The sequence below is a fragment of the Narcine bancroftii genome, chromosome 5 (assembly GCF_036971445.1).
Source record: "Narcine bancroftii isolate sNarBan1 chromosome 5, sNarBan1.hap1, whole genome shotgun sequence".
NCBI lineage: Eukaryota > Metazoa > Chordata > Chondrichthyes > Torpediniformes > Narcinidae > Narcine > Narcine bancroftii.
The window spans coordinates 16,572,568-16,589,789 of NC_091473.1; the positions used below are offsets into that span (position 1 = coordinate 16,572,568).

At 40.9% G+C, this 17,222-nt stretch overlaps 1 protein-coding gene across 2 annotated transcripts in view; it reads right to left on the reverse strand.

Annotated features, from left to right (window-relative positions):
* The window catches only part of mbd4 (methyl-CpG binding domain protein 4), a 70,035-nt gene that overhangs the window by 33,223 nt on the left and 19,590 nt on the right, over positions 1-17,222 (reverse strand). For both annotated transcript variants that reach the window (XM_069936894.1, XM_069936895.1), the window contains exons 3-6: positions 11,930-12,208; positions 5,559-6,343; positions 2,380-2,457; positions 2,148-2,282 (exon numbers count right to left, since the gene is read on the reverse strand). In XM_069936894.1, the coding sequence (XP_069792995.1) occupies positions 2,148-2,282; positions 2,380-2,457; positions 5,559-6,343; positions 11,930-12,180 (1,249 nt within the window). In that variant the 5' untranslated portion in view covers positions 12,181-12,208. The remainder of the gene's footprint in view (positions 1-2,147; positions 2,283-2,379; positions 2,458-5,558; positions 6,344-11,929; positions 12,209-17,222) is intronic.

Genomic DNA, 17,222 nt, shown 5'->3' on the forward strand with positions numbered 1-17,222 from the left:
AACTCAAAGACACAGAATGGGTGATTGTTTTGTGGAGTACCTGTGCTCAGTGACTGCAGGGGTGACCCTGAGCTTCCTGCCATCATCCAACTTTAGGCAATTCACTCTTTCATTCTGAAGCTTTTGCATCAAACAGTGCATTGAACAGAAATCCAATATGCTTTTAACTGTCTCCATTAACCAATCATGAATGTTCATTGTTGTACAGCCCAGAAACAAACCCTACAACTCAAAGTGTCCATGTGATGTTTTTGCCCATCTTCACTGAACCAATTTGCCTGCATTAGGACGGTGTCCTTTTATGTCTCACCTATTTAAGGGTCTGCTGAAATGCCTCTTGAACACAGAGAATGTACCCAGTTTCTTTGTCTCCTCTGACAGTGAACAAAAACCTTATCCCTGAGATCCCCTATAAAACCCCTTCCTCTCGCCTTTAATCTGTGCCCTCTTTGTTTTGAGATCCCTACCGTGGCAAAAAGATTTTGATAGTCTATCATATATACATCCATCAAGTCACCCGACAGCCTTTCTCACCCTAGAGAAAACAATCCCAACCTTTCTGATCTCTCCTCATCGCTGAAGGCTCCAATCCAGGAAATCCAATCCTGGCGAATCTCCTCTGCAACACAATCTTCTCCTTTCTATAGGGTGGAGACTCTCCATTCCTTCCCCTCCTTTCATCCAACTGAAAACTCATTTCTTTGTTCCTTTCCTTGTAGGGATCTGAAATATTGTTTCTCTCTCACCTGACCTGCTGAGTGTTTCCAACTGTTTGTTTTCATTTCAGATTTTCAGCATCTACAGTTTGTTGATTTTTTCCAGAATGTTCCTGTTTACTCATCTTTGATATCACTTATCAATGTATGAATAAGACCTCGTGATTCAGCTGTTCAGGTGGTGGCAAGACCCCCACCTAGAGTATCCAGTTTCTGCTGCCCAGCAGATCAATAATTTCAAAGGGGTGCAGAGGAGATTCACCAGGATATTACTGGAGTCTGGAGTGTTTGAGTTATAGGGAAAGGTTGGATAAGCTGGGTCTTTATTTCCTAAAATGAAGGGGTAACCTTACAGAGCTTTACAAAATCATAGGGGCATGGATAAAGTGAAGGCTCAGTCTTTTTCTCAATGTGGATGATTCTAGAACTAGATTTAAGATGAGGGGAAAAGATGTACAAAGGACTTGAGAGGCTATTTTTCACTCAGAGAGTGGTCTGTATATGCAATGAGCTGCCAGAGGTAACTTTAGAAGCAGGCACAATAACATTCAAAATTCATTTGGATATATTTATGGATAAGAGGCTTATGGGGATATGAACAAAATACAGGCAAATGGGATCAGCGCAGAATGGCAACTTGGTCAGCATGGACTAGTTGGGCCAAAGGGCCTCTTTTACACTGTATGACTCTAAAAACAGGATATTCAGGAAACACTCAGGTCAGGTTGCCCCCGTGGAACGAGAAGCAGGTGCCCAAAGCCAAGCACAATCTGCTGGAGAAACTTAAGTCAAGCAGCATCTGTGGGAGAAAAGTGGTCACCGTTTGGAGCCAAAATTCTTCATCAGAACTGTCTCCTGTATGTTTCCATTAAAATAGTTAGCATTTCAGCTTGGAGACCTTTCATCACTATTTTTATTTGTGATTTTGTGATGTAATGAGAAGGATGGATAAAGGAAACCTGTAGATGTAACACATTTGAATTTCCAAAGGCATTCTTTATAGCGTTACAATGAGAGTTCATCCTGCTGCTGGGAAATTTATTAGCATGGACAGAAGAGAATTTATTAGTAGAAAGTAGTTGAGATAAATGACTCACATTCAAGTTGGCAATTTGTAGAAAGTCAGATGCCATGAAGATCAGTGCTGGAACCTCACTGCAACCCAGTTTCCTCAGTTCTTGGTGAGGAAATGACCAAATCCTCATGGCAGATGCACTGTGGTTAGAGGAGGACACAGCCTTTCTCAGCAGATCAAAGCTATCAGATTGCATGCATTAGAGGAAAAACTAGGAACAGTAGAGTTTTCAACAACAGTAGTAATGAATTTGTCTCTGGAGACAAGTTCAATAGTAGCTGAACGATTTAAGTTTGAATCCCTATCTGCCAACTGTTCATTCTCTTATGTGACTCAATCAACACAGACCAACTCACCAGAGGTTCTGTTAAGAAAAATTGTTGCAACAAGAAGCTTCCAAGGATCATGAAAGAGTGTCTCCTGGATAAGTTTAAAAGGCGATCGAGGAGGAGTCCACTTGAGAAAAGCTTTGCGCCGGGGAGGGCTGGATGCTACAGAAAGAAAAACCCACATGTAATTCACATGTATAGTCAGTCTCATTTCACATCACGGGGCAAGCTATCTGTGGTTTAAAGGTGCTCTACGTACCTTCTTTGGTATATTTCCTGGAAAAGTATGGACTGGTCTTCCTTCGCTCGACTTTCCTTTTCGGAGAACAGCAATTCACTGTTCACAAAACATAGTTGAGTTGTAAGGAACAATGACATTTCTGGTATTTGAAGATATCTGCAGTGAATTTCTGTACTTCCAAATGACAAGCAAAACTCACTGTTTAAAGAATTTGAATTTAAGAGTGATCTAAAACTAAAACGACAATATGATTGTCTTTGAGTCACTTTTTCCTCATTTCACACAGTTAACTACTCATCAATGAACATGTGACCCCTGAAGCACAGATACCTCGGCAAATGCAGAGATGGCTTGGATTAATGTTTGGTCTAACTACTGCAGGAAGATATCTGTGCACACAACAGTTGAATAAATGCTTATGAAGACAACTAGTCCTCTGGTACACAAGTCCCCATCAGGACTGCTCCATTAGATCTTGTCTCAACGCTGCTCCCTCAGAAAAAATGGAAAAGTCCTGGGGATAGGACCTCAAGTTTTTAATTTCTGAAGAAACTTAGATGTAATTTTCAAATTGATTAATAGTTTTTCTTTATGTACTGCCCCTCTCTCTCCTACAATTTTAGATAGTTCTAAAGGCCTCACATGTCCAAAGTTAAATCATCTTGCTTTTCTGAGGATGTATCTCCTCGTTGTGATGAATGGAACAATGGAGATGCTTCATTAGTTCATGTTCTGGACATGCCGGAGTCTTGAGAAATATTGGAACAAAGTATTTCAAACTTTCTCTTCACTTTTTAAACGTTAAATTTAAACCTAATCCTATAACTGCTTTATTTGGTATTGTTGGAGAGTGTGACATAACTTTAATGGCAGCTGAGCCATTACCTTTTATTTCTCTTATGGCTAGGCGGGCAGTGTTGCTCAGATGGAGGGATGTTATCCCGCCTAATGATGCTCAATGGCTATGTAACGTCATGTCATGTTTAAACTTAGAGATTAGATGCTCAATTTCTGATCTGAATTCAAATTTTCAAACACTGGGGCGTGTCACGTGATGACGTGGAGTTTGTATCGTGATCCCTACTCTCCCCGAAAAAGTTTAAAAGAGTAAAAGAAAATATAGAAAAGTTTAAATAAACAGTGAAAGAATCCATCGGAAGAGTTGGAGAAAGAGCAGGATGTCACCTAAGAAAGAAAAACTTGCTGTCACAGAATTGGAACTGCAGAAAGAAAAAGAAACAAGGCCTACCTCAAAGAAGGAGCCTGGAGCTGTTTGTAGGTTGGCCCTCCGTAGTGAACGCCAGGGAGTCTGAGAGACCTTGATCTCTTTCACTCAGGGTCTGCCCTGACAATGGCCGCTGGCAATTGAAGAGGAACATCTTCTGCACAGGCACGACTCCACGCGCCTGTGCAGAGAAAAAAAAGGAGGCACTTTAAAAAAATATCCTGAACTTGACAGTTCTAGCGGAGAACCTAGCAAAGAGCTAATAGAGGTAGAAGAATCGGACACAGAATAAGAATTCAGAGATATTGGTAGAGAGACTTTATTATTGGCTTCAGAGGTTAAAATGTACATGGGCAATTTACAGCGATCTCTGGAAGAATCACTGCAACAGACTCTTAAAGTCACAGCTGATAAAGTGACAGAAACCAGAGCTGTGACAGATCAAGTGCAGAATACTGTAAAACAAATGGATAAGAAATTAAAAGTTGCAGAAGAATAAAAGGAAATGAATTTGAAATACAGCAATTAAAAGACCAGGTGAAAAGCAAGCAGAATTAAAAATAATGAAGGACCAGCTTAGTCAGAAGATGAACAAATTAGGAAAATTATAGTAGAAGAAGTAACATCAAGATTGTGGGGCTGAAAGAAGGAGATGGCTATGGGGAGAGAGCAGGGAAGTGGGATCAGTATGGGGACAGCCCGCTCCAGCCGCCCCACAATGTGGGAACTGATACAGGGTTGTGGGGAGAGCATGGGGCAGTGGGATCAGTATGGGGACAGCCTACGCCGGCCGCCCCACAGTGTGGGGACTGATACAGAGCTATGAGGAGAGCATGGGGCAGTGGGATCAGTGTGGGGACCAACTCGGGCTGTGGGATCAGTATGGGGACAACACGCGCCAGGGGGGCAGGGGCAGCGGGGAGTGAGGCTGTCAGGTGCTCACCAGCTGATTGTCATCCCCTCAGCAGCTGCTTTCAGGCAGCTGCATTCAGGTGCCAGAGGGGACCTCAGTGCTCCAGCGATTATCCCTCCCGGAGGAGGGTTACAAAGTTTGCCTCGCATGCGCCTCCTGCGCTTTCAAGTGACCTCCTGACAGCCGCATATGGGCATATTATGCAGCTTTACATCAGGGGATTTTGACCACCTGAAAGTGCCTAGAGAATGATAAGTGGATGAATACACTGTCTGCAACTCTGGTGAAGGCAGATGTAATTGGATCTTTTAAGAGAATGTCAGACTGGTACAAGGAACTGAGAAAAATGGAGGGTTTTACTGTTGGGAAATTGTAAGCAGTTGCCACAAATCTATGGGCCAAAAAGCCTGTACTTTGTTGCATCTTTCTATGTTCCATTATCATATTTGCCTCTCAATTTAGCAAGGAACATTTAGAACATAAGGAAGGAATACAGAAGGCTATTTTATCCCTTACACTTACTCCACTGTTCAGTGCAATGTTGGCTAAATGTTTTCCAGAACAGATACCATTTCCTTTGTGTCTAAAATCTGAATTGAAGTTATCAAGTGCAGAAACAGGTCCTTCAGCCCAACTCATCTGTACCAACAAAGGTATCTACCTCAGCTAGTTCCATATCCATCTGAAGTTTTCCTATCCATGAACCTATCCAAATGGCTTTTACATGCTGTAATTGGACCTGCTTCTATCACTTCCTCTTGCAGCTCACTCAATATTCCCAACACCCTTTGTGTGATAACCTGGCTCCTCAGCTTCTCTCACCTTAAACCTAGGCTGCGTAGTTTTTGACAACTCTATGCTGGAAAAAAAAACTGTACTCATTCACCTTATCTGTGCTACTCGGAATTCTATAAACTTCTGTCATGTCACCATCTCGGTTTCATCTGCTCAAGGGAAAGCAGGAAAACATATGTTGTCTATTTCAGAAAGAAAATACAAATTGAAAAGAACTGAACATTTCAATGTAGTAATTGCTAATAATTTTTCATCTCAACGTACTTTGCGTTTTCAGCAATGTGAACCCATTGTCATTAGAATCCTTTCTGCCTCTGTCACAGTTTGAATTGGAATGACATATTTGTGAAAGGTTCGTGCCAATTTTTATATCCGATGCCTCAGGTAACACGCCTTTATCTGCACCAGTCTCTTTATTTGTCTGTGTCTGAAAGTGAAGCTCAGAACCTTCAGAGGCACATTCACCAGTTTCATCCACTTGCAATTCCAGGATGTCCTTGTTTTTGAATGCCTGATGGTTTGCAAGCTGCATTTTTCTGTCTACTGCTTGCTGATGGGACTTACTGATGCATGATTTCCTCTCACCTTTTAGACTGATTTTTCTTCCTTCAGCCCCCTTTTCTTCAGTTGATGGCCACCCTTTCTGTCCCTCTCCTCCAGACGGTTCCATCCTGGAATTCCTCCTCAGTCTGCTCACATCCTGCAGTTTTTTACCTGTTCTACATCCCTGACTTGAACTATTTTGAACTTCCGCCTGATGTCTTTGAATCAAAGAGTGATTAGCCAGAGCTTTAGGATGCTCCCCTTCCTCAGTGTCCTGTGACACACGTGGTAAGGCCTGTGGAACTTTATTGGCCAATTTTCTGAAATCATCTGAAATACTTTTCTGAAGGGTTGTTGCCTGCTTAGAGGGCCCATTCTTTTGCTGAACACAGTCTTTCCAATAAAAGCTGAAGTCAAAATCTTTGGCCTTCAAACTTTCTTCTCCAATGTTTCTTCGAAAGTAATTTTCAAGCTCCCTTGAAGATCGAAATCGCTTCCCTTGAGGACTAAATTAAAGAATTTGAAAGCAAGAGAATAAATAAGCAACATCTTCCTACAGGAAATAAAGACTAAACATTTATTTCATCTAATTCATCTCCAACGAAACAAAAAAAATTATCTCTTACGGCAACATGCACAGACCTTGGCAGAAAAATATAGTGTTGATGTCATTCCACAGATGCTGCCTGACCTGCCAAATATTTTCAACATTTTCTCATTTCCACCATTGGCATTTCCAGTTTCCAGCATCTGCAGTTATTTTACCATGCAATATTGAAGATCCTAAGCATGGTTTGAATTTTAAAATAATCAGATTTAAATACTACCATTGGTCAAGACTTTGCAACTAGCTTATGACATTGATGAACACCCCCAAGAACAGAGCAACCTTTGTTGGAAGTCATCTTTCCTTACATTTTCTTGCTTTCAAGCATCAGATAAAGATTGAACAGACCACAGATCAGGAAAGAAAAATATCATTTCTTAATTAAAAAAAAATTAATGCAGTATTTTCACAAAAGATTCAGGTAGAAGCTAAACTATAATTCAATTTAAGCAACCTAAATTTGGTAAAATGTTGAAATAAAGAAATAATAATGGTGCAATTTTAGGGCCAGAGTTTGTATCCAGTTATCCTGGCTTCGTATTCTATGAAACACACTTCATGCAATAGTCAGATTTACATAGCATGGAAACAAGCCCTTCAGCCCAACTTGACCATGCCCCAACTAAAAATATCTCATCTATACTATTCTCATTTGTCCAGATTCTATCCATATCCCTTTAAACCCATCCTATTCACATATCTATTCATTTTGTCTTAAATATCACACTTATACCTACGTCAATGCACCCACCACTCTGTGTAAAAGTTACCCGTCAGGTTCTTGTTAAATCTCTTCTCCCCCTCACCTTAAATGCAAGTAGAGTCTGGCCAAAAGACTCAGTGCGATCTCCCAATCTATTCCTCTCATGATTTTGTACACATCCATGAGATTGCCCCTCGTCCTCCTGCAGTCCAAGGAATGGAGCCCTTGCCTGCTCAACCTCACCCGGCAACATCCTCGTCAGTTTCCCCTGCATCCGCTCCAGCTTGACAACATCTTTAGTATAGCACAGTAACCAAAACGGTGAAACATGATATAGAGATGAGAGAAGAGAAAGCACAGAAACACTTTCCCAACCACTGTGCCTCTATTGTAATATCTTTAGGATACCTGACTCCGAGACTAGGTTGCATATACAGGTACTCCAATGTGCATCCATTCTTCAATAGGAAGGTGATGGCTGTGGAACAATGCAATCTATGGATTACAGCTGAACAACAGAGTACCGTTGTGATTCCCATGTTAGACTAATTGTAGTAAGTAAGGTTAGCTTAGCGCGACAATATTACAGCACCTATCAAACCCTAGTTTGAATCTGCAGATGTCTGTAAGAAGTTTACAACATTCTCCCCATGAATTGCATGGGTTTTCCCAGGGCACTTTGGTTTCCTTCTACTCTCCAAAACAGAGTTGGTAGATTTACATCGTAGCACGGTTTCAAGGACCGGAAGGGGCTTCTACCATGCTGTATTAAAAGATTAGATATATAATGTAGAAATGATGGAGCAGCCACAATCACACTGAATGGCAGAGCAGGCTTGAAGGGCTGAATGGCATCTTACTATTTTTTAATGCATCGATCCTGGAGAAGATAAAACAGTACAGGAACAGATCCTTCAGCCCTTGCCATTCACTTGTTGTCTGCCATGTTTTGGCAATTACCGTATATATTTGTGTAATAGTCGATAGCATGTAAAAGGCAACCCCCCTATTTTTGGCCCCAAAAAATCAAGTATTTTCCATATATTGCATGTAAAATTTGGCCATGGCTGCCCACTAACTGGAGCTCCCAACACCCTGACCATGGACTCTCACCTGGGACCAGACTGTCCGGCCATCTAACTTCCTGATGTCCCAGATGCGGACTTATCATTCACAACTGGCTGCCTGCCCACCCACCTGAGCTCCCAATGTCTCAGGTACTTACCACGGTCAAAAGTAGTATGTGTGTAATAGATGACCCACCTAAATTTTACCCTAAGAATTGGTCCACAAAAGTTGACTATTACACAAATATATATTTTAAATGCTCACTTGGAAATTTCTTAAATGATCTGAGACTACTTGCCTCGACCATCCCCAAGCAGTATGTTTCAGGTGGTAACAACCCTCTCAGTGGGGAAATAAAAACATTTCCTCGTATCCCCTCTAACTCCCCACCTTAAATCTATGTCCCCCTGGTTTTAAATGTTTTCCATTATGGAGTGAAGTTTTGCACTATCTGCCCAATCCATGACCCTAATCATTTTGTAAATCTCTATCAAGCTCTCCTTCAGCCTCCCCTACTCCAGGGAAAATAAACCCAGCACATTCAGTCTTTCTTTGCAGCTGAACATTGGAACATGCTCTGCACCCTCTGGTGCATTCACATCCTTTCCATAATGTAGTCACCAGACTGGACACAATACTGCAGCTGTGTAGCAAAGTGGGACCACATCCTCCAAGTTCTGGCTAATAAATGCCAGCATCCTCTTCTTCATCACCTCATCCTCCTGTGTGCTGTTCACCTTTTGCAATCTATGGATGTGCACACCAAGATATCTCTGTTCTTCAATACGTTTTAGGGACCTACCCATTTTTTTTTTTAAACTATTTTATTTAAAACTTTCTTCATACATGTAGTAGTCAAAGATTAATACAAATTGCAAAAGAAAACACACTAGAAACAACATACCTGACTATATATCCCAAGTCCTATCCCACCAAACCTCCCCACCTCAAAATATTAATCTATAAAAGATACAATATAGTTACATAAAATAAAAGAAAGAGAAACTTTCAGGATTGCACAGAAGATTGCTGTCCAACACACATATTTAAACAGAATACTTTAATACTATTCAGAGGAGATTCTCACAGGTCCAGAAGTACAGTAAGCACAGCGTTACAAATTTAAACCTAATATTTGAGTATACGGGCACCAAATTTGTAAAAAATGTAGCGCATTTATTTCTCAAATTATGTCATTTTTTCCAAAGGAATACAACTTTGAATTTCTGCATTCCATCTTCCCATACCCAAATGTGTCTCAAATTTCCAAGTAATTGCAATACATTTCCTTGCCATTGCAATTGCAACTTTAACAAATTCCAATTGATATATTGACAGTTTTAATTTAATATTGTTCCTTCAATATTTCCTAATAAAAATAAATCTGGATTTTGCAGAAATACAACACCATTAACTTGTTCTGAAAAAAATCCATAAATTCACCCAAAAAGGTCTTACCTTAGGACAAGACCAAATTAAATGCAAAAAAGTTCCTACATCTTCACCACATCTAAAGCATTGGGACCTACCAATCTTGATGTAAATTCTACCCTTACTCAACCACTCCAACTAGATCACCTTGCAACGACGAGGATTATATCCCATTTTCCAATGATCTGCCCAATTTATCACATGACCAACACCATTCTGTGACCCAGGACTCTCCTTACTATCCATCAGTTCTTTAAAGTTCTTCATTTGTGAAAGTTTAACCCTGTCAAGGTACAAGAAGTACAACCAAACCACAAAGTACAACACACAGAATTTATTAGTCACAATCATGCCAGTGGGAATGAGTAGTAATATAGGGTTGGGTAGACAAGGTCACCTCCTTAAAACTGTTGAACCTCATTCAAAGTACAAGGTTACAGAGTACAATATTTAAAGCATTTTTACTGCATATGATTAGGTAACTATTTCCTTCAGAGTATTGTTACAGGCTGAGGTGCTACAGCCATTATTTGCTCATTTCTAACGGCAGGAAAATGGTTATCATCGATTGGCTTTCTATATGTACATGATATAATTACAAGATATGAATTTGTGGTATATATTATGAAGGTAGTTTAATATGTCCTTTAAGACAGTGCAGAACTGTTAGCCTGGCTCTTAACACATGTAAATGGTTGCTTCCCCAGCAATCTTCATATTCATTATCTTTAACAAGGTTAAAGCTAAACAAAGTTTAACAAAGTTATTTAGCTGAATTCTAAATACTTGAGGTATACAGAGCCGTTGTCATACCCACACTCCTGTTTGGCTCCAAATCATGGGTCCTCTACCGGCATCACCTACGGCTCCTAGAACGCTTCCACCAGCGTTGTCTCCGCTCCATCCTCAACATTCATTGGAGCGCTTTCATCCCTAACGTCGAAGTACTCGAGATGGCAGAGGTCGACAGCATCGAGTCCACGCTGCTGAAGATCCAGCTGCGCTGGGTGGGTCACGTTTCCAGAATGGAGGACCATCGCCTTCCCAAGATCGTGTTATATGGCGAGCTCTCCACTGGCCACCGTGACAGAGGTGCACCAAAGAAAAGGTACAAGGACTGCCTAAAGAAATCTCTTGGTGCCTGCCACATTGACCACCGCCAGTGGGCTGATATCGCCTCAAACCGTGCATCTTGGCGCATCACAGTTTGGCGGGCAGCAACCTCCTTTGAAGAAGACCGCAGAGCCCACCTCACTGACAAAAGGCAAAGGAGGAAAAACCCAACACCCAACCCCAACCAACCAATTTTCCCCTGCAACCGCTGCAACCGTGTCTGCCTGTCCCGCATCGGACTTGTCAGCCACCAACGAGCCTGCAGCTGACGTGGACATTTTACCCCCTCCATAAATCTTCATCCGCGAAGCCAAGCCAAAGAAGAAAGAAGAAATACTTGAAACAAAGTCTCTGTAGACCCATCAGCACCAATGGTCATTCTACAGGCTTTTGACATTTCTGCATTCTATTTGATGAGCTTGTAGTGCCATCAGCTGTATTTGGGCAGGAAAACCCGATTATGAATGGGCTGTATTTAAATAGTTCATTATGTGTAATGGCAGGTAATAGCACTATTGTGTACAGAGATGGCTTTATGGATGAGGTGATAATGGATTGTTGTCTGGAATGTTGTTAGTTGCAGCTAACCTGTCTGGGGGTTTTCTTGACTAATGGTTATTTCTTAGTACAGTCACAGCAACTGTTTAAAAGTCTACTCTACCTTTATTTAATAGTTATAATAATAATTGTTTCAAAGTATCCAACATATCAACTCTATTACACTTATACAGCACATTTATTTCATGACATTATCAACCACACATTCACCAGAGCAATAAAGTGGATTTTCTTGGTAGTGACAGCAAACAGATTTCTGCTTTCACCTTTGAATGGGATGCTCCTGGCTTTACTCCAATTTTCCAACTATCTTCCTCCTGATGACATAACCAATCCCAGGCTATCCACTGGAAATACTTGTATCTTTGTGAAACACCAATGAACTCTCAGGTAGCTGCAAATTGGTGGCGGTAAAGGCAGACAAAAATACAATGTTGAAAAGGTACTTGGATCGGAAAGGTGTAGAGGTATACGGGTCTAAAGCAGGAGCAGGTTGGTTGGCCAAATAGCTTATTTCTGTGCTATCCGACTCCATCTTGCATTTTACTTACCATGTTTATGTAAAATAATGGCTAAGTCTACGAGTTGATTAAAAATGAGAATTCTTTTCACCTTAGGAGGTAAACATCAGATTTTCCTGCTGACTTCCCAGTCTGTCTTTCTTTCACTAATCTTTTCCATCCGTCAGGAAGTTCAGGATAATATCCTTGGGATATTTTAAGATCCAAAGTCTGAAAAATAGACCCAGCTTCAATCAGCGAAGAGTTGGTGTTTCCAGCATTCACCAATTCATTTTTCTTTGTTAATTCCTTCAGCTCACAACATTGACCTTTGCTGATCTGTCTGAAAGGAGGCCCATCCATGAAGCTAACTTCTTTTCAATTCTTCTTGCTGAAAACAGAACACAATTTTAATCAGTTAAACAGGAAAATCTGTAGACACCGTGATTGTCGTGGAAAAAACAAAAGTGCTCAAGAATCTCAGCAGGCCATGTAGCATCCATAGAAAGCAAATGGTAATGATTATTTTAAACCAAAAATATAAATTACAATACATTATTGACAAAAAAGAAAACCATTCAAAATCTTTTTACATCCATAATATCAGTCATATCTATATATTTCCATCAATATACATTGTTACATTTGTTCTCTAAATATACCGTTACCACCAGTGTAGCCCCTTCTGGTTTCTCCCCCTCAATGATCGAGGGATTTCCCCTCAGTCTCAGCCCCTCAATGCTCAGTATTGGGAGTACTCTAGGCTGTGGTCCTTCCCCACAGCACCCTCACGTTGGCTACATCAAGACTCAGTGTGTCCCTCAGCACGTACTCCTATAGCCTGGAATGTGCCAGTCATCAGCATTTCCGGGCCGGCATCTCCATGCACTGAAACACTAAAAGGTTTCAGGCAGATCAAAGTGCATTTTTCACCCAGTTGAAGGCTTTCCATCACTCTCTGTGCATCCCCTGGAACAGCTCATAGATCAGAGTCCTCTGTCATGCTGCCGCTGGGGATGAACCATTGCACTTGAAACCTTTATCAAAGTATGAGCAAAAAGCATCCAGGTGCCTGAATAAAAAGGTGCAGGGAGGAAGGAAAAAGGGGCAAGTGGTGGAGCACAGGCCAGAAGTCAAGAGATAGGTGGGAGGGTAAAAGAGAAAAGCCTGAGAAGTAATGGGGAGGTGTTCTGAATGGAGAGGTAGGGGATGGAGAGTTGGAGGAAAAGAGACAGAGGAATAGGAAAAGAGAGACATAGGGAAGGGGGCTAAGGGAAACTGGAGAAGTTTATGTTAATGTTGCTTGGTTGGAAGATATGGATAGGAAGGCAGAAGAGAAAAAAAGCTGAGAAGTGATAGGGAGAAGAGCTGTCTGGATATGGGTGGGAGGGCATTTTATTGCTTGTTTTCTTATTAAAAATCCATTATTTCTACCAACCAACTTGTTAGTTCTGTGTCAGGCAAAAAGTGCACCCTCACATTGCCCCCAAATGCTCTCTGGTCAAACATTCTGCAGGTTTCATGGACAACACATCATGTTACTCAATTATTTTAAATATTTTATTTTTGTTTTTTCCCCCATAAATATACATATCAAAATTTTCCATTTTCAAGATAGATGTAGATTTATATATATCTATTGTGGCAAACCGCACCACTCCATCAGCAAACCAGTGTCCCTAGGCCACCACAGGACCAGGAGTTCCTGGTGGCCGGGGGGGCACAAAGAACTCTGGGAGGCACATGACTTCAGGGGTCGGGTGATTGTGATAGCGCACCAACTGTAATTATTTAAACTGTTGCGAAGATTCCATTAAACAGTTCTGATGCTTCAGCTCACAGACAACTTCTGTTGTGCTTTATTTACTGCACCACTCGTTACATTGGTCCAATGACATTTTGGGGCTCACTAATCTGCAGAATGCCATTCGGCTCAAACCTCCAGTATTTTGGACCTCGCAGCCACAGGTCTGGTTCAAGCAGGTTGCAACCCAGTTCCATCTATGCCAGGTTACCGCTGATGCAACAAAGTACTACTATGTCGTTGGATCAAGACACCGCGGGGGCATAATGTTGATTTCTTACATCAGCCTCCAGTCAACAATAGGTATGAAACCACCAAAATCTTGCTCATACATAATTTTGGCCTTTCCCTACACAACAAGGCAGCATGACTTCTCCACATGGACAGCCTGGGCAACTGCACTCTTTCCGAACGAACGAGATGCTCCTAATGAACAAGATGCTGGTGTTCATGGACAGACACAAGCTCTATCTGCTTTTTGAGGAACCTTTTCTCTAGCAAATGCCAATAAGACATCCATTGGCTGCTTGCAGACAAGACTTTAATGACTCCTATCATTTAATAGCCCATGCTGATGAGTTGTGGCACGCTAACCAGCATGGTAGACCTTTGCTTGGGCGCGTAGCGTTGCCTCAGCAAAGGGCATGAACTGTGCCCACTCTGAATAGCAGTGTGGTGTCAGACTCAACCAGACGCAGCACAGATAGAGAGCATTGGTGCTATTACCATCAGAGATGGGGAGCTGTAGACTGTCGCTGCTGCACTGCGCGCATACAGGAAATACGATGACAGTAGTGGCCACGAAAGCCAGCTACAAGAACAACCTCCATTTCCTCTGGGATTGCCATTCAGGCCGTTGGTTCTTGGTCGATACTGGAGTGGAGGTTAGAGTGTTTCCCTCCTCCAGCCCAGTTACATATTCAGGAAAGGGCCCTTCTCTCACAGTCACAAACAACAGCAGCATCTGGACATGTGGGTCACAGACAATTCCACTCAATTTCAGCTTGTTGTGGTTCAGCTAGTCCTTCACCATTGCTGATGTATCACAGCCACACCTGGGAACTGATTTTCTGTGAGCACACTCCCTTCAAGTAGATCTCAAAGGTCGGTGCCTGGTTAATTAGAAGACAAAAGTCCCTCGCCTTGCACCCCACGGCATTACCTCACCTCAATTTTGTGATGTTTTCGGACAATGAATACACCAGAATCCTAACGGAAATCCCCAGCATTATTACTACACAGTTCTCAATGGCCCAACCGAAGCATGGAGTACAGCACCACATTAAGACTCATGGATGTCTCCAGCATGCACGAATGAGCATGCAGGCTACCTCCAGATAAATTGCAGTTGGCTAAAGACAAATTCTGACACATGGAGGAAATGGAGATTGTTTGGCACTCTGACAGCCCTTGGGCATCACCACTGCATATGGTATCTAAGGCGCCTGGAGAGTGAAGACCTTGTGGTGAATATCGCCTTCTGAACAACATCACTGAGGCAGATCGCTACCCGGTTCCCCATATACAGGATTTCTCTGCGATCCTTCATGGCTCTGAGAGTTTCTCCAAAATCAAGCTGGTGCGCGGATACCATCAGATCCCAGTTCAGCTGGATGACATTCCTAAGACTGTCTTGATTACCTGTTTTAATTTGGGCTATTTGAATTTGTCCATATGCCTTAAGTTTAAAAAGCACACCCCAGACATTTCAATGCCTAATGGACACAGTTACCTGGGGCTTGCATTTCATATTCGTTTATTTGGATAACGACCTTATCACCAGCCTCTTGCAACAGCAGCACTGGGCCCATCTCCTTCAACTTGTCAGTGGCTAGATGACCATGAGTTAGCAATCAACCTGGCCAAATGCCAGTTTGGCCTCACATCAATCGATTTCCTCGTCCACTGCATCAGTCAGCATGGAGTGGTTCCATTACTTTTTAAAAAATTTTTTATTCATCACTCTGTGAACCATATCAACCAAAATACGTACAAACGTTTCTCATTAAATATACACAATGACATTTTCCCCCTTTTCTCCCCCGTTCCCTCCCTCCCCCCCTTCCCACCACCCTCCAAAACCAATAAATATTAAACATATACAGACAATAAAACCATAAAACAACATCTTCACACAAGGGAAAAACAAACAAGAAAAATGTGTCATCTACTTTCATACACTAAATCTAATTGTTTTTGTCTTCTTATCATTTTAGGAGAAGGCGGTCCGAGGCAAGCCCTTTCTGTTATGTTCCACGTATGGTTCCCAAATTTGTTCAAACAATGCAACTTTATTTTTTAAATTATATGTTATTTTTTTGAATGGAATACATTTATTCATTTCCATGTACCATTGCTGTATTCTCAGGCTCTCTTCTATTTTCCAAGTTGGCATTATACATTTTTTTTGCTACTGCTAAGGCTATCATAATGAATCTTTTTTGTGCTTTATCCAATTTGAGGCCTAATTCCTTACCTCTTATGTTACTTTAAAGAAAGATTTCTGGATTTTTTGGTATGTTGTTTTTTGTGATTTTATTTAATATCTGATTTAGATCTTCCCAAAACGTATTCACTTTTGTACATGTCCAAATTGCATGTATTGATGTTCCCATTTCATTTTTACAGCGAAAACATCTATCCGATGCTGTTGAATCCCATTCTTTTAATTTTTGAGAAGTGATATATAATCTGTGTAATCAATTACATTGTATCATGTGTAACCTTGTGCTTATTGTATTCTTCATAGTTCTAGAACATAACTTTTCCCATGTTTCATTCTTTATCTTTATATTTAAGTCCTTTTCCCACTTTTGCTTGGGTTTATAGCTTATTTCATAATTTTCCTTACCTTGCAGCTTAATGTACATGTTTGTTATAAATCTTTTAATTATCATTGTATCTGTAATCACATATTCAAAGCTGTTTCCTTCTGGTAATCTCAATCTGTTTCCCAATTTATCCTTTAAATAAGCTTTCAGTTGATGGTGCGCAAACATTGTACCGTGAGTTATTCCATATTTGTCTTTCAACTGTTCAAATGGTTTCCCAAAAAACAATTTTCTATTCTCTTGATTCTTTTTCTCTCTCATTCTCTAAAGGAAAGGTTATCTATTGTAAAAGGGATTAGTGGATTTTGCATCAATAACATTTTTGGTATTTGGTAATTCATTTTTTTCCTTTCTATGTGTATCTTCTTCCTTATATTAAATAAATGATACAATACTGGTGAGCTGTTATAATGCACCAACTTTTCATCCCATTTATAAAGTATATGTTCTGGTACCTTCTCTCCTATTTTATCTAGTTCTATCTTAGTCCAGTCTGCTTTTTCTCTTGTCTGGTAAAAATCTGATAAATACCTTAATTGTGCGGCTCTGTAATAATTTCTGAAGTTTGGTAACTGCAAACCACCTTGGTTATACCTCTCTGTTAATTTATCTAGTGCTACCCTCAGTTTTCCCCCTTTCCACAAGAATTTCCTTATTATTCTCTTTTGTTCAACAAAGAATTTCTCTGTTAAGGGAATTGATAAATACCTTAATTGTGCGGCTCCGTAATAATTTCTGAAGTTTAGTAACTGCAAACCACCTTGGTTATA